This window comes from Tenebrio molitor, chromosome 7 (genome assembly GCF_963966145.1).
Source record: "Tenebrio molitor chromosome 7, icTenMoli1.1, whole genome shotgun sequence".
In the NCBI taxonomy this organism is placed as follows: domain Eukaryota; kingdom Metazoa; phylum Arthropoda; class Insecta; order Coleoptera; family Tenebrionidae; genus Tenebrio; species Tenebrio molitor.
The window spans coordinates 7011369-7036701 of NC_091052.1; the positions used below are offsets into that span (position 1 = coordinate 7011369).

The window sequence follows — 25333 nt, forward strand, 5'->3', positions numbered from 1 at the left end:
TCTTGTCTACATTCGAAGCTCTTGGATTATTTAATTATTATTAATTAATCCTTTAGAGATAATTGTCTTTTATTTCACACATTTTTTCCGATTTTTTAAAATAAATTTTCGGAATTGTTAAATTGGACACAGTGTAGAGTTGTAGACGACCCCTTTACTTCGAGCCACTTTGCTAAGAAATTCAGACCATAAAAGAAAACCCAAACTCGTTCCAGTTTGAATTTTTTATAAACCTCGGCTGTGAAAATAATGTGCGAAGTTGAACCGACTTCAAGAACAGAGATGTGCCAGAAAGGAAGAAACAAGAAGAAACTCTCGATAATCTCGAGCAGAAATCCTTGACTTTGTATTGATTCAACTCGGCTGAACTAGTGCCAAACCAGTTATCGATTCTTTCATGGGGGTGTCAGGGTAACATCCCCGACCGCCAACAGATGTAGCAGCCGGTCCGGCTTGGCGATGACGTCAGGCCGCGGAAGAACGGCCAGTGCAGCTGGGGCCGGGGGGCGAGGATAGACATGTCTGTCATTCTCGCCTGTAATTCGCATTGCTCAATGAAAGCTTTCGTTCCAATCGGGTTGTAAAAATGTGTTAACAATCTGAGATAAACGGCCGTTTCTTCACCAATTCCACAGTGGTCAAACCGGAGGGTCTGGACGATGCGGAGGACCAGGCGATAGACGATAATCGGTGGTGCCAGCCGCGATATCTTCACCAAATAAATAACAAACCTGTTTAGAATAAGTTTGTCGGACGCCGTGAAGATGACAGTGGTGGTGATGAGCTCTCTTTGTACCCTATTCAGATCAGAGACAAATCATTGTTGACAAAGTACAGTGCCTGTGTCGTTGACCTCTAGAACATTAAAAATTGTTGTCTGCCTGTGCCGATTATCAGTTTATAAGGAACTGAATTTGGTCTTCATGAGGGGTGCAATAATTGTGATTTTCTTCTTTGCGTAGTTGTTGCCCCATCGGCGTAGTTACCGTTCCAATGTAAGTATTGTACGTTACTAATTTAAAAGTTTTATGCAGTCGCTATTCTTAAAATGTGAACATTTACTCATAATTAATTCAAGGTAGTAAATGCAACAGCTGCACAATCGACGAATTAATCAACTTGATATCTAGTATCCATTAGGGGCGACTTCTTATGTTTCATTGAAACTACAATTGTTTCCTTAATGGCAAACACATGAAGGGCCACTTTATTTGATTTCTTTCCGATAGTTAGTCATAGAGAAGACAAAGAAGTGTACTTAACGTTGGTTTTGTTTGGTTTTATTCATTGTCGTTGTTTAAACTGAAACTAGTTTTTTTTTTGTTCAGTCAAAATAAATTGATTTTTATGTCTAAAGTTAGATCCCTAGTTAACCTAAAATTTAATATTGCATTACCATCGATCGGTTTTATTCAAAATTTATATGAGGGTTGTACTGAACTTTAATGTTTCTGTTTTCAGGAATTGAATTTAAGTTTGTATTTATAGATGTTAACGATGAATTCAACAGAAAGTGTTTGAGTAAGTTTGTTTTTACATCCTGGAAATATTGCGAATATTGAAACTGATACATTTTTAAACAATTCACAGACGCAAACTACAACTTGTTTTTATTTTATTCCGCATATAGAAAAAATGTAATATGCAGATGTTTGTTAAATTGGGTAACAGGTTTAAAAAAAAAATTAAAGTACGAGTACAATATAAGAACTGATTAACTTTTCATTATTTTTAATAAAAAAACCATCTTATATGATAGTATTATACCTTTTTTAAAGCCCGGATACTAAGTAATTCAGTATAAACTTAAAAGCAAGATGTGACTTACTCGTAACTGTCTGATAGTATTATTGCTTGGTTCTGAAATCACAAAATTTTGTAAATGCCACAGAAATTCTACATGCTTACGGACATAACTCTATTTTTGTTTACTTAACGCTGTTTAATAAATAATGAACCTTTACATTACTTATTAATTTTATTTTTGAGACGGATGTCTACGTTTACAATTAGAATGAAATTAAACATTCAACATTTCTAAAAAGAATGTTAGGGCGGATATTATAAGGTATTATTATACAACGTGTCTCAGAAATAAGTGCATTAATTTTAACCAGTGAAGGATCTCGTCAAGAACAACAAAATTGTTGTGTACCATTTTTTGTAAATATAATTTTCATTTCAGTATTTTCCCTGCCATAAATTAACGAGCTCTCTATTTTTTAGTTATTTAACCCATTGACAATGACCGTGAAATAATAGTTTTTGTAAAATCGGCGCAAAACCTTGTGTTTTTAGAATAAAGTTTTTAAGAACAGGTGGAAAATGCTGCCACAACAATTCGCAATAACAGAGGTATGCTAGAAAGAGTGGAAGAATAATTTCGTCGGCGCCTTCGTTATTGTATTGACAATTACGGCGGTCACTTTGACTTCGTGTAATGATTAGTGATTACTCTGATTACTTCATGAGAATTTTTACGGATTAATACACTGATTTTAAGAGACATTTTGTCATTATCTTAGGTATGGGTGATTCATTATGGTCAGTTTAAAATATTTATTACTAAAATAGTTTTCATTTAATATCTACCATATGATTCTCTTTTTTCTCTTCCACTCTTATCATTATGGGTCACAGTAACTGTGCTTAAGTTAGCAAAAAACAAGTGAAAGTTTTCTTGCATTTGTTTTTTGTGCCAAATTTTTCAATAATTTTAAAAAAGATATCAAATAAGTATAGGTATTGTTTCTATTAACATACATATTACCAGTTAAAATTACTTATATGTACTTATTTCTGAGACACGTTTGTATGTAGGTATACCGACATTACAAGGTTTGTATATTTTACACAAACTATGGCTGACTATTACTTAAAATAACTGGATAATCTTATCGTTACATTCGTTTCAAACCCACCATATTAAGATAACCTTTATGCTTACATACAAATTGATAGATGAGATACTAGAACAGTTTCAAGCTGACACTGATAATAATTAAAGTAAACCTGAGTAGATTAGGAGAAAATGTTAAAACAAAGCTGGTTTGACAAATTCAGAAATTCGTTGAAGTTTTATACATTATGATTAACAAAGAAAGAGATAAAGGGCGGCTATGGAAAAAAAACTTCTGAAAATGTGCGGCGTAACTTCAAGCACACTAACAGATATGATGAGAGGTTTTGCCGGAACTCCAATAAATAATGTTGTGTTTGGTAAATCCAATCACCACTTTCTTTGTTCCTATTTGAAAATAGGTTTCTGTCATAACCATTGTGTTTTCCAGCGAAAATAATTTCTTAAATAAAATTCACGTAAATGTCAAAAATGTCAAAATGACAGTTTATTAAGTTACGCCGCACGTCTGTAGAAATTTATTTTTATAGCCGCCCATATCTCTTTTTGTTGATCATAGTGTACAATCCTTTACACTTAAAACTTTTTAAAAATGTATTTATTATTTTTCTCTCTCTTCCTTTACATTTGGTAGCTGCTTAAAAATAACTGCAATCATTGGTTCACCGTTATTATCCTGCATCCATCATGCAAGAGATAGGAACTGTTTTATATTTATTTGGTGACCTGAATTTTCAAATGATTTGTCGTTCTCTTAAAAAAATAAATTCCAATGTATATTCGAGGTAGGTCAGATTAAGTTCTTTAAAATTGTCTATTATTTTTTTAAAGGATTTTCTAATTCTTTATTTAATTTTTGTAAGAAATAGCTTTTCTCGAATATCTCCCAAAAAATGAAGAAGTAACAAATAGACCTTTCAAATGATTTACGTTCCTTTTAAAAAATTCAATTAAAAGTTTACATGATCTTTTTGTGAGATGCACTCGATGAAGTTCTAGGATTGTGCAAACATTAAAATTTATTCAGATAACTAAAATATCTTTTGTGTGCAACCGTACGCGAAATGAGCACTTCGCGTGCCTAGAGCAGGCCGCGAAATTGAATTTCGCAGCCGTTGCCTTGACGACGGCCGTAAAAGTAAAAGTTATTTCAATATTTATTTATTATCACAATTACAACATATCTATCTCTATATTTGCGGTGTGATCATACAAAATCTGGATTGGGTACAGTTAAAGTTTGATTTATGCCAGTTTTTGTGTCAGGAACGGCCGCTATTAGTACAGAATTTTCATCCGGTTTGAAGTTCCCGCCAATTTCAAATGGAGTGGTCGCCTGATGATTCGATGATTGACGTATTGACGAGTCGGTAAAAAAGATCGATCTAGAACAGACATGTATGAATTAGGTTAATTTTCCACCGGTCAAAAAGGGAAATATCTAGTAACTAGTAAGTAGTAACATATCCTGAATCATGAATGGCATCAACAGACATTTTGGTTTATTTGTCTCTTCGCACGGCATCTGATATTTCCACGATTAAAATAACCTAAAACTTATAACAGAATTTAACGTTTACCTGTCACAATAAATAAATTCCAGTAAATAGGTAAGCCAATGCAACATTATCCGACAGGGTTTTCACATTCTTCTTGTTACATCAGTCTCAAAGTCACTGTAACATTTTTTATATTGCTGTTTCGATTTTTCAGGTTTCAAATGCGACACTGCACAATTTATAATCTTTTTTTAACTCTGGATGAGTACACGGAACAAGAGCTGCATATTTGCGGTATAATCTTACAAATTCTGGATTGGTGACAGTAAAAGTTCGTTTTATGTCAGTTTTTGTGTCAGGAACGGCCACTATTAATACAGAATGTTCATCCTTGATGTCATCGATAGACATTTTGGTTAGTTCGTCATCGTCTCTTCGCATGGCTACTAATATTCCCATGATTAAAATGACCTAAAAAAAGGGCAGATTATACAGCAAATTGATCTGGTCTCGTGTCAATACCTTACACTTTTTCACCTGATAACCAACTGACTTTTTTTCAAAAAAGGTACCAATTTCAGAAACTTCGTAACACCAATGCCATCCCGTATGTTCAGCGTGAGCTTCAACATTGAATATGTACTCCCATAAAGTTGAACTTTTCACAGTTTTTGATTTTTCCATTAAATAAGCCAAAACAACATTCTCCGACACCGTTTTCACATTATTTTTATTACACCGCTCTTTAAAGTCATTGTAACACTTATCGTACTGCCGTTTGGACTTTTCTGGTATTAAATTGGACCCTGCACAATCTGGGGAAGTAGACGGAACAAAAACGTTGTAATTTTTTTGCGACATTTTTCCAATTTTTCTCAAAATGAATTGTTTTATTTATGTCGTTTCCATAGCGACATGGCGACATGTAGGCCGACTTTATTTTTATTGACAGTGAAGGAAATTTTACTTGTTCATTTTATAATTACAAATTTTCGGGTTGCACACAAAATGTTGTGTACACCTCGGCTACGAAATCCATTGACGACCTCGAGATTGTCTTGTCTCGGCCACAAAGCGGCCTTGACGACAATTTTTCTCTCGGTTCGTCAAAGTAGGATTTCGCAGCCTTGCTATACAAATAACTATTTTCGACGATTGATTATTTTTTGCCAGTGGTTGTAAACAATAGCTTTTAAACAATATTCGATCTAGAATGTTTTTGCCGCTCATTTGCAAATAAAACTTTCAAATAAATTGTTTTTCTCATAAAATTAAATTTTGTGCACCATATTTTCAGGTCATGTGAATTCTTGACTTGCCCAATAGAAAATAAATGAGATAGTATTTTCGCTAATTGTGAAATATAAAAGGAAAGATACAAAATATTCTGTTTGTTTTATAATTCCAGCTTTCAAACGATTTATTTCCTTCGTTAACTTTATAACTTGCATCTAAAGCCTAGTTCAGATTATTGTTTAAAATCATTCCAAAGTAATTTCCCATTTCTTTTTGTCAGGGTTCGTATATGAATAGATTTTCTAAAGTATGGTAGCATGTACCAAAAAAGGAAGACTTTCGTCTTCGTCTTACAAACGGAGCTTTAAGATAATCTGTCTTCCCCTTAAATAATATATTTTTCGTCATGTCTTCGGGTCACGTGAATTCTTGACTGTAAAAATAAATGCGCCACTCACTTTTCTTTCCTTGGCCGTCCAAAAAATACTGTCATTATTGACCAGGCCGAGATAAAATTGTCACAGGATTAGAAGGTCGTGAAAAGTATAAATACTTCACTTTCCTACCTAGCCTAATTTTCTCCTGTCCATTAAGCGACAACTTTTGCAACAGCCATATATTTTTACGTTTGTTTTTTCGTACGTTATCTCACCGACTAAACGATTTATCAACTGAAATTTGAACTTCACCGCAAAGTATAACTACCAAACAAACATGTTTATTTATTTACATTACACGAAACTTGTACGGTTAGTCGTAACGTATTTTGTAGTACATATTTACGATCTAAAAAAAAGCACAAGCTGAAGATTCCCAAGCACGTTCGCTTGAATTCTATCGATCTCAAGATAACGACGAAATTATTTTCTTCGAGGACATCTGAAAATATTTTTCTTCCCAAGATTATACCCGTATATACATAATTACGATCTCAACCGTTTACCATTTGAAAATTGAAAGGACACCCCGAAGGACACACGCAACATGATAAATAGCTATGTATATTGCCAACCACTTCTCTTTGAATCTATCTTTACACACATCATATGGCTCAGTGATATCCAGTTAAATTAATTTAATCGATCATCGCACCTCCTAAACCGCCCCCGCAACACTGTCATTGTCGCTGAGGGACAACGGAAACTAACTTATCATCAAATTTCTCACAGTTAGATTGCGAACACGAAACAATTTAATAAAAAAATGTGTTTTACATCTCTATTGGCAACCGGTTGGAATGTTTATTTTGACTAGGTAGTAATAGGTATACAGCTTTGACCATTCAACCATCTATTTTTATAACTGGCACGATTTTTTATGTGATAACGGAAACAATAAAATGCACTTCTACTAGACTGTGTACAAGTTATCATTATTCACTCGCAGAAATTATATACAGTATGTCCAAAAAGTCTGTAAACACCCCAATAAAATATAAACGAATGATTTTCGAGAAAAACGCAAAAATAGGTGAACTAGCGTTTTCAAAAAGCTTTCTGTTGATGGTATGTATCTGTTTGCTGTTTTTGATGACCTTGAAAGAGTTATGATGTCATCAGAGGTTTTTTTAAAATGGCAACGTCGCATTTTTACTACCATTTTTAATAGATCTTTTAATTGTCTACTCGACGGTCAAAAATTTTTTCAATTTATATAAGAAATTTCCTGAAAAAATCTAATTTTTTTTTATAACATAATATCTTTTTCTCCACGACCGTTCGTGAATGTAATAATTCCGAAATCATTTTTAATAAAAGAAAGTAAAAATTATCACTCTTGGAATTGGAATATTTATTCTGAAACACTTGCTTCTTATGTGTTTTGCATGTATTTTCATTCCATAACAAGTAACTGAATGAATATTGTATTATTATGCTCAACGAAATACGTAGATTGCCATGGATTTCAAAACTGTCAGTGTCAGATATCAATGCGACGTCCTAATTGTTTTAATTGAAATAAACAAAAATTGTTCAGATTTAATTGTTTTTGATTCATACTTTCTGGTTGTGGAAAATTATTACATGGTCGTGGAGAAAATACAGTCAGAGGTTAGAATGAAAATTCCATCTAGGAGTGGAAGATTCCGAGTGCGAGCGTTAGCGAATAAACTCTGTCCACTGATAGATTGCTTGACATAAATGTTACTAAAAGTGTTCACTCTACGCTATAAGAAATAGATCCGGCGCGAAATTTAAAAAAATGAAAGAACAGGTTTACACGTGATGTTTTATTATTATTCTGTATGTTTGCACTTAGGAAAGACGAAAGAAAACTTCAGTATAGCAGGGGTAATATATTAGGTTTTATTAATACAGGGTATTTCAAGAGTGATAATGTGCCCGATGGATTTAAAAATGCAACACACAATACATTTTCGAATTTCCGGAAAAAGCTGGCTACAGAAATGAAAATATCCAGATTTTTTCGGAAATGGCTAAAACAAACAAGAGATTATTTAATATTTAATGCATGAACAAAAACTACCTCTGTATCATTTTCGATGTTTGTAATGTCACTTAAAGTGTCCATTATGCTAGATTCTTGAGGCACGCACTCACTTCACAAATTAAAAAAAATGAACAAAAATCGCAACGGAGGAGATCAAAACAGCAACACGATCAAAACTAATAACTTTTAAAACCAGAGGAACGCAAATCTAAATGCTTAAATCACTTGACAGCACTGACAGTTTCAAATTTGAAACGTCATATAATTTATTTTTCGCGTGGGTTTTATAACAACCAATGAGAATCAGTGGCGCGAATGCTTCAACATATTACCAACACAATCTATGATACTTTCTTGATATTTTAATGTTATGGTTTAGGGATTTTGTTATCTAAGGATATTTAAAAAAATGCATTCTATCAGTGGACGTAGTCTATACAGAATATACTATTCAAGGTCATCGAAAAGACCGAACAGACACTATCAGCAGAAATCTTTTTTAAAACACTAATTGACTTGTCTCTAGATTTTTTTTTTCAAAAATTATGCGTTACGTTTTCATTTGGGGTTTCCAAACTTTTTGGACACACTGTATGTCGCAATGTCGCAAATTGACAATAACTCTTCCGGTAATTGCTTGGATAATAATTCGAAGTACAATCAATGTCACTGAGTGGGTTGTGTCCAAATTTGTTGCAACTTTCAATTTGTTGTAATCCCATTTTGCACACTCATTTTATTTTGTAACTGTGAGAGTTGCTTTTTTCCTTTTTTTTAATGTTAACTGTATTCGCCGCGTGTGTTCGTCCATAGTGTCAATTTTAAACTGCAAGAAAAAATAGTTGGCCCAAATCCACATGTTTACATAACGGACTTGCATCACGCGTTTACTGTTCTCGATGGATCATTTTATTTATTTAGTGCCAATCAGACGGCTGTTTAGCCATGGCGATTTTCTCTAGGTGCACTAGTATCGCGAAAACGACGACCATTTCGAAATTAGGCATTTTGTCAGTCGTTACTGACATGAATCAAGTTCTTTGTGTGTTTATAATTGCAAGGACAATTCGGCAAGCTTTTAAGAATTTATAACATACTCCAAAAGTACGACAAGGTAATGAAATTGTCTGGATTTGGCATGTTGGATCTAATTTGTCTTTTATTTTCAGCAGTTTTGTCGAGGCTTAGTTTGTAAGGTAATAATGAACAGTATTAGACAAATATGGTTAATTTATTTAAATAAATAATATTCTACCGTACTGATGTTTGTTTCCATTTAACAAATTCTTCTAGGGTCGACCAATTTAAATTCATCGAAAGCACAGATGATAAATTATTTTTATAAAGAGTACCTTATTAATAATTGTCTAGCACGTCGCTTCAGACACTTCCTTTCGTATAAATAACTCTGATATATGTCCCCTTTTATTTTATTATGTACACTTTTATATTTGGACCTGTGACGTATATTGTTTTCAAAGAGGCGTTTCCTCTCTTTGACAGCGGTTTTATCAAATTGGTATATTTAAGTTGTGGCGTCACAAGTTGGGATGTGAGCCGTTTACGGATACATTTAGCATACCAGAGTGTCCAGGATAATGAAGATCGGGATAATTTAGTAGAGCAAGGACACAGTTTATCCACTTGAGGTTCCAATTTCATAAATGAGAAGATTACGAAAATATAAAATGCGCTCCGGCTGAGAAATCTAAAGGCAAATAAATAAATTCAAGTTTCATTTTGGAACATAATTTATTAAAATATTTTCATTGCCGAAAAAAAGAGTCATGAATGAGTCATGAGTAGAGAGAAATTTTCGGGATTAAAACTGACAGAAATATTCAACGAGAAGAAATTTCAGAGAAATGTTAGAACTAAAAATACGTGTTGAAGAGAAAAACTGGCATAATATGGCATGAGCCAGAGCTTTAAGCGACAACATGATATATCGGTGTCGCATTTTTCGAATTTCGAAATTATAACCGAATTTACAAAGCTGAATAGACCGACAGAACCTGACTTGAGAAATTGTAGTTTCACTCTTTCTGAATATTTCTGAAATTACCTTGATCAATAGTAAAAATAATTACATCTGAAACGATGATTTATCGGAAACGAACATTTCCCATCAAGGTTTTTACGATGCACCTGCCAACAACCTTCATCTAAAACTTGTTTCATTTACTAGTGTCAGACTTTTTAACTTTTGTACCAAGAAATAATGTGATTTCTTTTCAAAGGGTAACTATGAGTAATTCAATTTGTTCATCACCGTGCCAATAAAATTAAAAACAAACTTTAATCACTGTTGAATCAAAACGAGTAGGTCGGCAATGTGTGCTAATTTAGATGATGACTAATAAAATTCTTTCCCTTAACCTACACCTGACAGCTTCCAAAATTTTCAATAAAATGGAAGCAATCCAAAATACCCAAACGAATGATTTTTTCAACACCTACTCGTCTTAGTTCTTTCTTCACGATTACCCGTCTTTAGTTTTTGTGATGTTAGAGCGTGTCATGACGGGTTGAGTCTGAGTGCATCTACAATTATCGTGTAAAATAAAAGCTCCGTTCGTCGATCCCTGCAGCGAGCGCGAGCGTGCAGCAGGATTGCCGGTGGCGCTGGCACAGACTTTCCTGCCGCTTTCCTGCGGAGTCAGTCGTTCGCGTGGTTGCTGTGCAGGCGGTCACAAACCTGGCCGCGGTGACAGTTGTCTCACTATGGAGCATATCTCTTTGTTACGGTAATGAATGAAAAAGACCGCTTGACCCCTCACTGTCCGTCACAGTCTAACAATCAGTGATCTGTTCGTTTTTATCGTACAGTGTTGTCAGAATATGACGTTTATGTCCAAGTGTGCAAAAAGCAACGTTTCTGATCCAGTCCCCCATCTCGGAGCTTGTACTGTTAAGCCAGCATGGTATGTTAAAATGTAGGTATCAGTCTCTTTGTCTTGGACAATGCTCGTGCCAAACCCACACTTTGCTGTATTGTCATTCCCGAAACGCGTTGGAAAAAATCTAAGCCAAAAGTGTTATCTATCAGAAGCTGGACCGCGGGATAAATTGTCGCAAATTGCTACTACCGCGAACCGGAGTTTCAATTGAGCTGACCCTCCAACATCCTCATTACCAGCGGAAAATTATTTGGGCGTTTAATTGAATCGGGTTGTTTTTGAAGTTGGAGTTTTTGCTGTTGCGAAGATACCGCAACTCTTCGCGAAATGTAGTCCTTCACCTAACATTGGCTTTCATTCTTCGCCGTTCTACTTTTTATGACGGTTAACGACCGATTCAACTGAGCAACCGGTTGGTTACCTGCAAAATTTAACAGAGCGGTTTTCGATGGTTGTTCACCTCTCTTCTAGACCACAAAAGTCGAACGAAATTCTGTTGCAAACGTTTATTTGCCTCATCAGGCGATCAATTTGAAATCGAAAAATGTCCTACGAACCGAACAGATCTAGTGCAATTGTACAAGACGACGTTTCGGTCTTTTGTAATCGGCGGCAGGAGGCGACAAAGCCGCCCACGGACGTCGCAACAACACCAGAAGGCCTTGTTCTCTATGATGTTAAGTCTGCGGTTCTCAAGTCAAAATCGTTTTGTACTTCCTTCTCATTTTGCAGTCGTAACTTCTTGTTGATTTTGTAGTAACTTTACAGTGGAAATATTTACTTCTCGCTTGTTGCAACGAACCAAAACCCAAAAACAGACTTCCATCTCGGAAACTTTCTACATATTTTTACTAATCCCAGTGACAGATGTTAGCTGTGTACCAATTTCTACACGCACGGGAGAAAGAGCAGAGAAACTTTCATTACCTGAATCCAGTTTAAATATTTTGATCGTCTCGATCGAACAAATATTTTACTTCGACATTGAACTTAACTGTTGGTTTAGACGTGCAAAATTTGTCAATTTATTAGACCGCACGAAATATTTTAATGGTGGGGCAGCTTCGGAGTGAAATTAATTTACTTTTCCTGTTTGTACGTTGTTTCAAGCAAGTGTCGTGTCCTAATGTAATAAAATTAATTTCATTGACAATTTATGTAATATTTCGGTGGGTGCTTGTTACGCCATATTAATAACGTGTCCTTGTAGTTTCAACTGTTTGAGTACAGGGTGTCACGAATTAATTACCACCCATTCAATGCCTACGTCGTGTGTGCTCTGTAATCATGAGTTACAATTGTGAATTGATTGAATAAAAAATAAAATCAATCAATTCTGCGAAACCGGTAACTGCAACTTATCGGGAACTGGAAATGCGGAAATGTTTTAAATATGTATTGATTCGAATTGGTAACTGAAGTGGATTCATCTAAAAGCTGATGTTCAATTTTAATTAATTTTGTACACTCTTGTTACTAATTAATCGGAACGTCCCCAATTATAAAATTGTACTCTTTTGTTAATAAAATTTTCATTCATTTCGTTTTGTTTGGTTTGTTGCGTTCAAATATTTGTAAACATTTTACACCCACCAATATGCGTAGTACTTCCAGATATATGTACCAAAATTTCAAGTACATTTAACTTTTTTAATACACAACGTATGTCTGCTATTTATTTATCTTAGGTATTTATTGACACGGATTTACAATTTTACAACATTGCCCAGAGTAGAGAAAGTGACATTAATACATTTCTTTGAGTTTTAGATTTCTTTGTTTTTCTTACTCCTGTTAAGAGTGTTTGTTATATTATCTTCAAGTGTTTTTCAAGTCCCTGTGTATGTTGTCTTAATAACCTTGCTACTGTAAAAGTCCATGCTTTTTTTTAATTATTCGTGAATAGTTGTTCGTAATTCATTTTTTTTAACCACAAACGTATTCTATTAACGATTAAAAATAACAAGGAGTACTTAACAGTCCACAGCTAATAATTTTTTTGTTTCGTAACTTATTAAAATTAGCACATTTAAATTTTTCCTCAAAATGATAATGAATCCACCGCCAAGACTTCAAATTACTTTAATTCTTTGTTAATAGAAGGTGAACATCAGTGAACAATGAACTTCGCCCCCTAATACACACATCATCCCTTCGTTTTATTAAGTGTATTTATTTCACACAATGGAGGTTTTCTATCCTCTATAATTAATTTTTGACTCATTGTGTTCTGAATGGATTTATTGTGATGTGAATGGGAATAATATCTTCACCCGCGTCTTATAATATACAGCAGTTCAACGAACTTGTAATTTCAAAGAGCTTAAATTACGAACAGATGTATAATTTTCGCATGAAAACATTTTGTGCGGTGTAATAAATTTCTATAAGGTTAATTATTTTCAATTAAGCCACCAGGCACCACTCGCGTTTAAATAACTTCTTGTAGAGGCGTTTTTGATGCACTTTATTGTCTTCCCCAAAAAAATTAATAACATTACTGCGACGTTACATAATTTTATGCAGACTAAACCAGACATTGCGAGCTACGTTTTTTGCGAAAATTACTTCGGTAAACTTTGAAATTAATATGAATGAATTTTTTCTCGCTCGATTTAAAATTGAAATCGTGATAAACACTCACGGGTTTGGAATTTTAAAATGCAAAAGCAACAAAAGAAAGTTGGGAGCTGTATTTCATTCAAATTATCCTGCGGTAAGGGTCGCCCGGCTTGACTTACTGCTTTCCCAGTTGAAACCCTGAACTCTTGTTACTCCGGGGTTGTAATAACAGTTAAGCAAACACAGCTCCGAATGGGGTATTCTGTTGGCTTTTAGTCAACAAAGCTCATCCGCGTACTAAAAACTTGAAATAAATATACAAGAAGCTGGAGCCAAGTTTACTGTCGACGTGGCCAAAAAGCTTACTCGAAGTGACAATGTGACCCTATTTCTCAACTAGATGCAATTATTCTCGCTGCAAGTTATATAAACAGTGGGAAATTAAAAGGCGACAAATTCTTCAGCCCATGCCAAAGAAGACTTGACTTATGGCACAACAACATCAACCGCCACGAAGGAACGAATAGGTGGACCTTATGCATGTCTTTTAACAGTTCAGCAAAATTAAAAATTATTTTGGTTCGAGAAAGATTCCTGTATAAATGAGTCACCCGGGCTAACATCTGACCGTGTCGCTGTCCAGTAGCACCGGTATTTTCAAATGCAAAGTTAGGTTATGTGAAGCTTTGTCTGTCGTTATGTGTACTAATGTCAAGTTGCGCCACACGTTTTCGATGTTTTTTTCGACTATACATTTTAGAAACACCAAATTTTAATTAAGTAATTACAGCGCAAAGCGCTTTCAAAAATTAGAATAACGAATTTGACTAACGACAGTGAAAGCGACTCAAATTAGACTTTTCTTGTTGCCACCACATCCAGTGTTTACATTGGCAAGTGGAGTGTTGAAGAAAAGAGTAAAGACATCTGTTTAGACCAAATGTGGAGGCTATATTTAGAGTGTTCTGTTATCAGAGTCTGAGTATTGCACCTGCATTTTTACACATCTCAACGATCAATACTCACTTCCGTAGGTCGAAAAACATGAGGCATTGAGGATCCTAGATAAAGATTGAAGATTTCCCTTCGGCCTTATTAACTTCCCCGATGCTCAGAGAAAGTAAAAAATAACAAAACATTTTAATCTTTAATTGGTAACGCAATGGCCTCAATAAAATCACACCTTCAATACACTTTCCATTTTAGAATTGAACAAAACTGAAATCAACAATACTTCTTTGTCGGGTACATTGGCCAACTGTGGTCTGAAAACCCACTGTAACAATGTAGAATGCAGAGAGCACGTAACTGTTTTAAGGTCGCGTAATATGATTAATGAAATTGTTTTGTCCGTTGGTGCATTTTTATCATATTGAAGAGTTAGCAACAAAGACGGACTTAAATTACTCATGTTTTGTGTTAATTAAGTTGAACTTTGAGTTAACTGGGTTCTGTGCAGAAGTATTTTTTTCCACCTGTGCGCCGACGAAATTTGTTGTCTCCGGTTCGCATCTATTGTTCGCGTTACGGATGGTCCCCGGAACAATGGAAACTGTTAACAGTTAAATGATTTATTCTTCAGGTCGATGCGACCGATGATTCAGGTGCGTTATTGTCGAAAATATCGAATTTATAACGCAACTTTCGTGGAAGCAAATGAATCAGAATTATCTCAGATTGTAATGCAACTTCACAAACAAGGTCTAAAGGTCTGGTCTTGTTGACTGAATGTAAATGTTTTATCATTATGTTTGGGAACGCGTTTTGCGGTTGTCAGTCTCGCCGTTGTTATCGAACACACTGGGAAGAAAATTTTATTTTTGTCATTGTGACCGCGGGATCGGCGGCAGGATAGAAGAAATCACCGAGTCAACAATCTCTGACTAACAGTGTTCCTTAGACCGCCTAATCTATTTTAGATTAACTGCATTGGCATCGTGATCAAAGAGGTCGCGTTATTCAGAAGTTGCTCCAAGTGACTCACTTTCCACACTGCCGGTTCTGGAAATTTAAAAATCGCGAAATTTTCTGAAGGAATAGAAGTCAACGTTGTGTTTATTATTGTAAGAAGTCAACGCCTCCAACCCACAAAATTTACAAATCCCTGCTACGAAAAACCGAATTTCCAGTAATTTTTATAAAACAACATATTTTCGTAATTGTCTTAAAGACAATTTAAATATTTATTCAAGACAATACCGTTTGAAACGTGTTTCCTAAATGTAAATACGCACAATGTTATTACGTTTCTAACTCTAACGTGGACGTGTACAAACTTAAGATAATACCGATTCCTGGTAATGAGTTTTCCAGGATTTTCTTCTGGTGTTTATCTTGGAAATGTTGTTGTTGCAGGCCTAACGAGGAGTCCTGCGGAGTAAAAACACTGGAGGGTAGCAAATTGAAGTGTCCAGCTCCGATATCCCGGCTCAGGGTGGAGAAAATCGAAGGCGGCCTCATGGTTGCCGGCGTGGTGGTGGCGGCGAACTGTCAGATCATCCTACCCATATTCGGTTTTCTATTCCTTTTGGTTGGCTGTGTCCTCACTGGTAAGAAAACATATTTTCCATTGTTGTTGTTAATCCTAAAAATTCTTGTTTTTGCAAATGTTTAAAAACATCACACTCCCATCTCATGATCTCGACCACCCAACTTTCTCCCAACAAATAATTAAACTTTAGGAAATTGCTTTCTCTCGAAGAAATGTTGTTTTCGAACATTTTACCCATTACGTAATTGAATCACATTTGTTATTCAACATTTAATTTTATGTCCTGTCCACTTCTCATACAGATAACATTGACTTTTCAAGTATTGATTTTGTAATTATTTCACATTTTAATTTTCTACTTTACATTAATAAATAATGCGCACCGGCTTTTTACCAGTTGTAATTTAAACCGAAGAATCTGATTCCGTTTTTGAATAAATTGTTTCGTAAGCCACCCTCAACTGTTTCCGTGCAGTTTACAAGTGCGTGACGATTTCCTTTAATTAAAAATAAGTTTTGTTTAATTATTGTTCTGCAAACACTGAGATCTCTGTATGCACAAGCTTATTAGAACAAAGGAACCAAACTTTCCAGTTTAGTATGACGATTTGGAAATTTATGACACTTTTTGATAATACCTGATACTGACCTTGCCGCAACACCATAAAGGATTGTGTAAAAATTATTTTGAACATTACTGTTATTTACTCTATTTTGGAATTCTCGGTTCCGCCAAATGAGATTTTGGTGGCTTTGTGCAAAACAAAATTACAAAATAAAACACTAGTCAAAATATCTGTTGCAGGTGTTTTATATTTTATCACTGATTTATTTCCCAAGCGACATCGAAAAACACTTACAGACAAGAACGTTTTCAATTACCTGTACAGTAATAATTATTTATTGCAGCGAAGGTTTTTTTATTGGGAGTTGTGTATCATTTGGTTATCTTTTTTCAGCTGCGTCTTATCGAGGTCGCGCTAAAGGCGAAGACAACGATCACTATGCAGCAAGGATCGCGTTTACGGGAAATTCTCGGATACTAGGACCAGCTTGTATTGTGGTTGGTGTTCTAATGTTAGTGGCTGGTTTCGTGCTGTGTATTTTAACCAGAAGAGCCAGAAGACGAGAACAAACTATCGGATTTCACTGCCCCCTACATGGTGATTTTTACCCACTTAGTCCAATCACTAGCTCAAGAACAATAGGTAAACATCCAGACTTTCAGTTACGCACAAAAAAATTGGTGTAATGTATTCTGCACCCCAAGAGATTTTTTTTATTTACTCCAAGTCACATTTGTTAATTTAAATTTATTTAGAGGTGCTGAACATTTTGCTCTCGACGGCCAGTTGATTAGTGTTTATTCAATAAAATGTCGTTGAGGGCCAACACTGCGACCTTCATAATTTATTCTTGTCTCGTTGCATAAATTGAAGCTTCCACCTAGCATGTAGTGCCCGCCCGGTCCTTTATTTAAAGGAGTAATGTCAGCAATCAAGCACCGCGAAAACCCTTAGCATCTATTTATGGAATGATTTACTAACACTGCGGTCTTTTTACTTGTAACGGTTTTAATTAAAAGAGTTAACAGATCGATACGTTCCATTTGTTTAATAAGCAAGACCATTAAATAAATTTGCTAGATATATACAGTTACATATTTTATACAATACGACAAACTTTCCGCACACTTAATTAAATACTAATTGGGGTACGGATGCTCTTTACTCATTTGCGTTTAACACTAATGGAACACGATGCGAGTAAAATTTTAATTTTCTTGTTGAAGAATATGATTAAAAAGGTATAGTAGTACTCGCAACAACAACAATTTTGACCAAACGCTGTTGTGCATGCTGTCATAATCGAAATTACCTGTTGGGGTGATAATAAAATATTCCACATTAACGTTTTTTACTGCAGCGGTACGTGTACGACCAGGTACCAAACATAATATAGTTCGGTAGTCACGAAAATCGCAACACTCAAATAACCATCTAATTTAGAAGGTTGGATATATTTTATAGGTAAAGTTTAACCTTTAACTGTGATATTGTAATATATTTCGGCTGTGTTGAAATACTCACATGCAACATAAATAGGTATTTCACATGCCAAGCTTTCATTTATATTTTTCAAGCTTCCGGTATCAGTAAACAAATATTTTTTTGCTTTTTCAATTATGTACTCAACTCACGTGACTTCAAAAGAAATGTTCGGGAATTAGGTTTCGATTTTCTGACCGGTTGTTTATCCATTTGACGAATATTTTCGTGTACCATTTGTTACTTGACAAAAATTATTTTCGACCGCTACAGTAACTCACTCGGCACTCGCTAACAGCGCATTCAGCCTACATATTTGTTTAGTTGATCGTTTTGTTTCTTCGAAATTATTCACACTTTTAATTTAAAACTGGACTCATTCAGTTTTTTCGTTGTCAGTGGAAGCGTTCCAAGTCCGGTTCTTTGCTTTAAGTAATTGGGGTGATCGCGTTGACACTTTGTGTGATTGTCTTGTTTCAGCTGCTATCGAAAAAGGCGGCGGTACCTGTATGCTCTGTTGGCCTCGGAAGAGAGGTCCAGGGGCTATAGCCGTCGGTCCACCGCAGTGTCCTCACAGTCAAGTTTCCAGCACGAGGAGTTCTTTAGCTAGTTCGCCGCATAGTCAGTGCCCTACGCCGTTACCTTTTCTCGTCACTTCAGGCTCAGTCGGGTGAGTGTCGACGGAAATCCGAATTTCACCGGATGAAAAGAGGAAGTTTTTGCGTCATTGTGCAACCTGGCCTTTCATACTCCCACAAGAATATCAAGATTCTATCCACCGACTGTGTTACGTGCTTGCCCACCGATTGTTGTTTATTGATTATTCTACCAAGATTATCGCAACCGCAAGAGAACGGCGGAAATTTAAACATCATTTCCAAGACACGATATGACTTTGACAAACATGTTGATCAGATCGTTTTTGTATTTTTGCCAAAATAAACGTTTTTCTAGTTTTTTATACAACTAATTTTGTCGTGGGGAATATTAAATGGAATTAACTAATTTAAAAAATTTAAGGAAAAAACAAGCAATGTCAAACTATTGTTCATTTTATATGCTTATAAAAGTAATTAAAGTCAATGGCCTTTACGGTTTACATCAAGTTTACAGTTAAACCGGAAACAATGAATATGTAATAGGAGATATCAGTTTTTATTTTACTTACTCACCAGACGTACAATCGTGAATTTTTAAATACAGGAAAAAATCTCTTTACCGCGTGTGCCGGAAATTTTTAAACTAAAATTAAAGTGCTCAGATGAATTCCAAGGAAATATATTTTTGAAAATATTCCCGACACAACTTCCAGCTAATATTGTTGTTACAACTGAATGTGTTGGCGAAGTTTTTTCCATTATAGTTATACATACTATTCTGTGATTAACTTTTCTGTTTTTCATGTTTCAATATCTGGCCCAAAAATTACTTTAATTCTGAATTCAGTAACTATTTAATTTACTTCTTCTGCAACAATCTGAGTATTCGATTAATTCACCCAAATGATCTAAATTTTCATTTTCCGCTGAGACAGTTTCAAAAAGAAATACTTTCAATTCGGTACGCTGTGCGAAGCAAGAGTCCTCTAAAATATTGAATAACGTTCATTTTCCATCCTTTGGCACATTTCTCACCTATCGTTGCAGGATCCAATTTATTTTTTATATCAGTCAATTTTTCAATTTTCGTAATTTAACACCAAAGTATATTGACTCCCACCGCACATACCGCACTCCAGATGGATCTAAAATTTAATAAAACATTGAACTACGGTTTGTGACGCAATACTATTGCGTAACGAGGGACGTCGACAATGTTCTCGTAGGGTCAGGCTTGTTAGTTCTAAAAATAACATTTTTTTCATTAAATATCTAGTACATTCAACTAGAGTTTAAAAATAGACTCGAATTCTATTCGAGTTTGTGATATTGTGTCACAATAAATAAATAATTATTGTGGTGGACGTCACGTCTTTAGTATTGAGGACAGAAGCGACTAAATTAGAGGATTTTAACGATGACACTGATATGTAACACGCTTTTCCCTTAAACATGTCTAATACATTACACGTGGCATTTGTTTAATGATTTTTTAGATTAAAGAAACCTTACTTGTTGGAACAGGAGTAAAGATAATATTCTAATTAGGTTAACTGCACATGCATTGCTCATCTTTCCATCTGCAATTAAGCAGCTTGCAATAAAGGAAGACTGACATTTGCTATTGTATGTTAATAGTTTCAGCATATGAGGTTAACATCCTCTTATTCAGTTGCAATGCGAATACTCGTGCTGAAATATTATATGAGCTATTTATGCAAGGCCTAGGTACACACATTACCGATTTAAATATAGGCAAGAGTTTTATTTATACAACAAAAATGCGAATGTCGTCTGTGGTGTCCACTTTGTCCTTTGCCAAGTTTTGGTAGCGAATGCTGCGCTAGAACAGTGTTGACGCATTGTCCTGACGTGGCGTAATTTCTGTTCCTACCCTTATTACCCAGCAAGTTGTTTCAAGGGGAAAGAGCATCTGTTTAGCGTCAATAATTGATCGTATAAGAAAAGCAATAGAAAAGCAGAAGTGCTGTTTTATTATTTAGAAAAGTGGTCGTCAATAATGGACGAGCGACCCACTGAAAGCCGAGACAATTACTTGGATTGATTTGGCTTGGAGGCATTATCCTTTGGGATGAATTATTTAAAGTTTTTGTTAATTTCAGCGGCCTAGTCCCAGTCACGGCGCAATTGTCCCCCGATCAGCCCTTCGGTTCGATTCGATCGTTGGCCGCTGGCCGAGAGGTGGCTAGCTTCCCCCTGTCGCGGACGCCCACGCCGCCCCCTTCGGCATTCGAGAGGTAGGTACTTTGACGCACGTTTCGGGTCAAACTTTACACTTCATTACTATATTCATCGCGCCCTGGACCTTCCGACAAAAAATTTATCACAACCAACCAAACTTTTCCAGGACTCGCCTACAAATTTAGCATCATCAAGCACGATCTCAATTAAACTCATCCTAACTTGACATTCGAGCGCCTACGAGAAATTCGATACTTTATGGGAATGAGAGGGATGGAGCGGGTCCCAATTTAACTTTGTCGATTGTTGCAAGTACCTTACTACCAGAGGGCGATAACACATTTTTTCGCAACGAAGTATTGAAAAAACCAAGATTAATTTATTGTTGTGGCGAAGGTTTGCAGATTGGAGCAATTTTCACTGCAGAAATAAAGTCGTTTCAAAACGAGCTTTCAGTTGATTAAAGCCAACCATTAAGTTTATTTTAAATTATATAAATTTAGAAATCACCCATTCTAATTTTACGAAGTCGAGCTCCTAAAATAGTTTTAAGAAATTAATAAATTCACTCTGTGCCTCCCTTTTCACCAAAAACAAATTTTCGGGGCCGAACTGGACTTCTTGGTCGAATAAAGATTAATTATTTTTAATTTTAGCTCATTTATTTATGTAATAAAAATATCTCTGAAATTTGACGTTCACGTGGAGAGAAAAAAAAAGCAAAAATAGACAAAATGCGTGTATCTATTTTATTAAAATGAAAAACTTACCAACACTGAATTTAATACAAAATTAGATTAGTAACGCTGTTTAGTGGAAAACGATAAAAACAGGGTTATAACTTATAATAACACATATTATGAGAGTGATTACCTGTTGTGTAAATTTATTGGAAACTGACTATAATTAAGTTCATATTTTTTGTCTTCAGCTTCTCCAATATTATTGTTTTACAATGATCGAATCTCTGAACTGTGTTTGAGTCTGCTGGCAAATTGCAATGGCATTTTTTTTTTAGTCTGAAACGTCATTTTTTGACTACCTACTTGATTTTGTATTATGAATTACGATTGTTTTCGTGCATCGTGCACGCCAACCAAATAAACAAAAATTACTGCCTGTAGTAATTTTTTTAACAAGTTAATTTAACAGGTGGTTTTTTGATTTTGGTGTAGGTTCGTTTAACAAATTGATTTATTTACACAATAACGACAACAATAACAACAAGGGTGTGGTGACGAATTAGCTGCGAAGTGCGAACTGTTTCAGTGTGCCTTCAGCGAGAGCAGCCGATTCAAAATACGTGAGCGCATTTTTATGTAGGTACTAAACAAGGCATGAACAAATCAAATTTGGACGGTATGATCGAAAATAATTAATAAATGAGTAAAACATTACTAGCATGGTTCAGTTGGTAACGCTAATATTTGACAAACGTCAAGTTTCTCTATTATTATAGGGCTGTCAACTGAACCACAATAGCCACGGCTAAAATTGCCACGGCTTACTCGATTTATTTATTTTTGAGCTTATTGGATGAGCCACTTGAGACTCTAATCATACATTTTTATTATTTATATCTTAATTGTCGATTAACAATGAATTAAACGAGGCATTAACAAATCGAATTTGCGCAGTTCAAGTGCACTCTCTGCCCTTTAATTATTTAATACCCATCATCTCAGCAGAATTAAACTCGACACCACCATTGTGTTATTGTCCGACGAGGTGAGCGATTTAACAAGTCAGGTTCTAATTAGCTTTGTTTATTTGGACCTTTGCAGTGGAGCTGTATGTCCTCTTGTCCCCTTTACCTGCCCACAGGCTTTTTCAAACGAGACCAATGTAATCTAAAATTATTCGTTCAAAGAGCTTAAACTTGTCGTAACTTTGTAATTGAAACTGGTTAAATTTGGGTCATTTTTTGCAGATTAGGAAGCCCGAATCTAGTCCAGGTCCCAGATGAAGAAAAACTAGTGGACTCGAGTTTCGACAGAGTCCACAGGAACGGTCCTAGAAAGTCCGTTTCGATCGTGTTGCCCGCAGAGGATAAAGGGTGACTGGTAGAGATGTAGAAATAAGTTTCTAATTTATTACTTAGACATTCGCGGAACCAAAACCGATTTAGTGTTTTTCACTAAATTTTTTTACATTAAGAACAAAATGCATTAAAAGACTATAGACAAAGACATCGTCACTGCAATTTTTTTTTATCGAAGTTACGTTACGAATTAGTACGTGTCTGAGTTAGCATGTTTATTAGAGAAGTAACTGGTTGTCATGAATGGCATTGTATTAGACTGAAACCGTGTTTTATTATGCAGCAACACTTGTCAATGTAACATTTTTATGGATCTTAAATCACCCACAACTCCTCGTGCATGGATGATAAACTTACATCTTGATTTCGATCTAATTTCATTTCACGCCCCGAGATTGGCTTATCGCCCATAAACGTGCAAGTCAGTTTCGAGGACATGTTTGGTAGAGATGATTTAAAGAAATACAAAGCTTGGAACGTTAGCCAAAATAGTAAATGACAAAATATGCAACTGCTTCAGGTTGAAACATAATTTTTCTGATATCTATAGGAACACATTGTTGTGGACAATAATGGCTTGTTGCTATTGATACAAATGTGCACAGCTGAGACACACATCAGCTTAATTTACGACAATAAAAATGTGACAAAACCATCACACTTAGAAAACAACAGCTAGTCATTCATCGTGCTGAGGAGTCGATCATATTTTGTTATCGGCGTTTTTGGCAGTGCCGTATCTAACATCTAGGCAGCAAGGGTTCATCGAAAGAATTCTTCGTACATTGACAACGTATAACAGAATACTGTGATTCAGAAAATGTTGATCGGTATCTTATACGTAATTTTTTCCCAGTTGCGTAGCATCCGAAGATCCAGCAGATGCCACATAAATTTTGGTATACATTTTATGAAAAACTGTGTAAATATCTAATATTTTATGTGCATCATGACGGATTTAAAATTTGTTTTCCGTACGAATTGCTTATTTAGAAATGCTTCTATGTAGCGGCCAGGCGAGCATAATTTAAGGTAACAGAGTTGTTTGTTGAAATCAAATATCACGCTATTTGGTTGGTTTTTATTTATTTTTTAAGTAGCGTAAACTGCTTTTAAAAACGTTGTTCTGAATCACTCTCGGACATTGATAATGTCAGTGATATTGCATAATTTATTTTCCATTTTTTGTACAAAGTTGAAAATGTTGTATTTAGTACATTACCTATAATTTGAACACAAAGAAATATTTATTTCTTTTAAATCTACAGCTTTGGGGGGGATTTTCTTTGTTTTAGAAGTGCACATTTAAGACTGACTTGTTTAAATGATAGGTAATTTTATTTTTCTATTAGGCGGTCAACATATCAACTGGTTCATCAAAGGAATAAATATTTCTTCTGTGATAATCGTAATAGAACCGTACTTATATAGTTTCCACAATGTATACTCATCAAATTTTATTTTGCAATGAGATGCTATACGGTTTTAACACCCACAAAAAATATTATTTTATCCGTCCCCAAGTGCCAAAATTTAATAATCAAGGTATACAATTCATTTGTACAACTAATTGCATCCCTTTTAAAAAAAATCTGCACCGATCGTATTATTATTTTTTTGTTACCTAATGTTTCCAACATGAATTTTTAAACTATTTATGTCTTAAAGTAGTGTTCTTTCTGTCTTAGCGACCCTTTCAACTCTGCTTACGACGATTGCAGCAAAGCTCACTCATCTCATTGCATTTTTTTGTAAATATTAGGTATGTCTTATTATGTGGTATAATTCGTTGTTATTAATTTTGTTTTTTGAGAGAGAAATCTGGGAAATCACAGTCTCAGATATCGTCAAATATCAAAATTAATAAAAGTTGATTACGTATTGTGTAGTACGACTTTAAAGTGATATGTATTGTATATTTAGATATATGTCGAGGCTGATTACACTTTTAAGATTTAGTTATAGGATACAATGTTTTTACTCATCGTGTATTATACAGATTAATTGTTAACAAAAGTAATGGCTCTATTTCACTTGCTCATTCTTTAAAAGTAAGTTGTAAAACAAAGTGATTAAAGCTAATAACTGATCTTTATTCTGTACATAAATTTAATGTATTGATCAATAAATAGATTAAATGTATGTTTTGTTTTATTTTGCTGACGTCACCACCATTTATTTTCTTTGAAAATAAGATAACAGAGATGCTTACGAAGATTAATGTCTTATAATGACTAGAAGAGAAAACATCGTTAAATGTTTAGTTTAGTACCAGATAAAATCAGATTTCAACCCCATAACACATTTTTAATTGGATTCTTATTTAATAAGTTAGATAATCTTATTTAGACCGTAGCCTTCAAAGATTAACGTTTTTTTTTATCCATTTTAAATTTATAAATTGATTTATTTAAGTAATAAAAGTGGAAACGAATACATATTTT

General features: G+C 34.8%; 2 protein-coding genes and 3 long non-coding RNA genes across 11 annotated transcripts in view; 2 read left to right on the top strand and 3 right to left on the bottom strand.

Moving 5' to 3' along the window:
• aralar1 (calcium-binding mitochondrial carrier protein aralar1) overlaps positions 1-25333 on the bottom strand; it is a 42606-nt gene that overhangs the window by 14235 nt on the left and 3038 nt on the right. The gene's annotated exons all lie outside the window — the stretch shown is intronic.
• Positions 483-25031, top strand: LOC138134547 (uncharacterized). Of its 5 annotated transcripts, none has more exons than XM_069052874.1 (6): positions 483-995; positions 15864-16057; positions 16959-17207; positions 18528-18717; positions 20770-20904; positions 22779-25031. In XM_069052874.1, coding segments are annotated over exons 1-6 (900 nt in total). In that variant the 5' UTR covers positions 483-993; the 3' UTR covers positions 22909-25031. The 5 variants fall into 5 exon arrangements, with proteins under 5 accessions (XP_068908975.1, XP_068908972.1, XP_068908973.1 ...); XM_069052871.1 differs by lacking the exon at positions 483-995 and adding an exon at positions 10687-10982; XM_069052872.1 differs by lacking the exon at positions 483-995 and adding an exon at positions 10687-10970.
• Positions 4107-6068, bottom strand: LOC138134548 (uncharacterized). Of its 3 annotated transcripts, none has more exons than XR_011160759.1 (3): positions 6054-6068; positions 4441-5174; positions 4107-4245 (listed from the first exon to the last, which is right to left on the bottom strand). It is a non-coding gene; the product is annotated as an uncharacterized lncRNA (long non-coding RNA). The 3 variants fall into 3 exon arrangements; XR_011160758.1 differs by lacking the exon at positions 6054-6068 and having other exon boundaries at positions 4441-4830; positions 4887-4901; XR_011160757.1 differs by lacking the exon at positions 6054-6068 and having other exon boundaries at positions 4441-4830; positions 4882-4896.
• Positions 7272-9305, top strand: LOC138134550 (uncharacterized). Its single transcript, XR_011160761.1, has 2 exons — positions 7272-9160; positions 9216-9305. It is a non-coding gene; the product is annotated as an uncharacterized lncRNA (long non-coding RNA).
• LOC138134549 (uncharacterized) lies at positions 19310-21873 on the bottom strand. Its single transcript, XR_011160760.1, has 2 exons — positions 21722-21873; positions 19310-19791 (listed from the first exon to the last, which is right to left on the bottom strand). It is a non-coding gene; the product is annotated as an uncharacterized lncRNA (long non-coding RNA).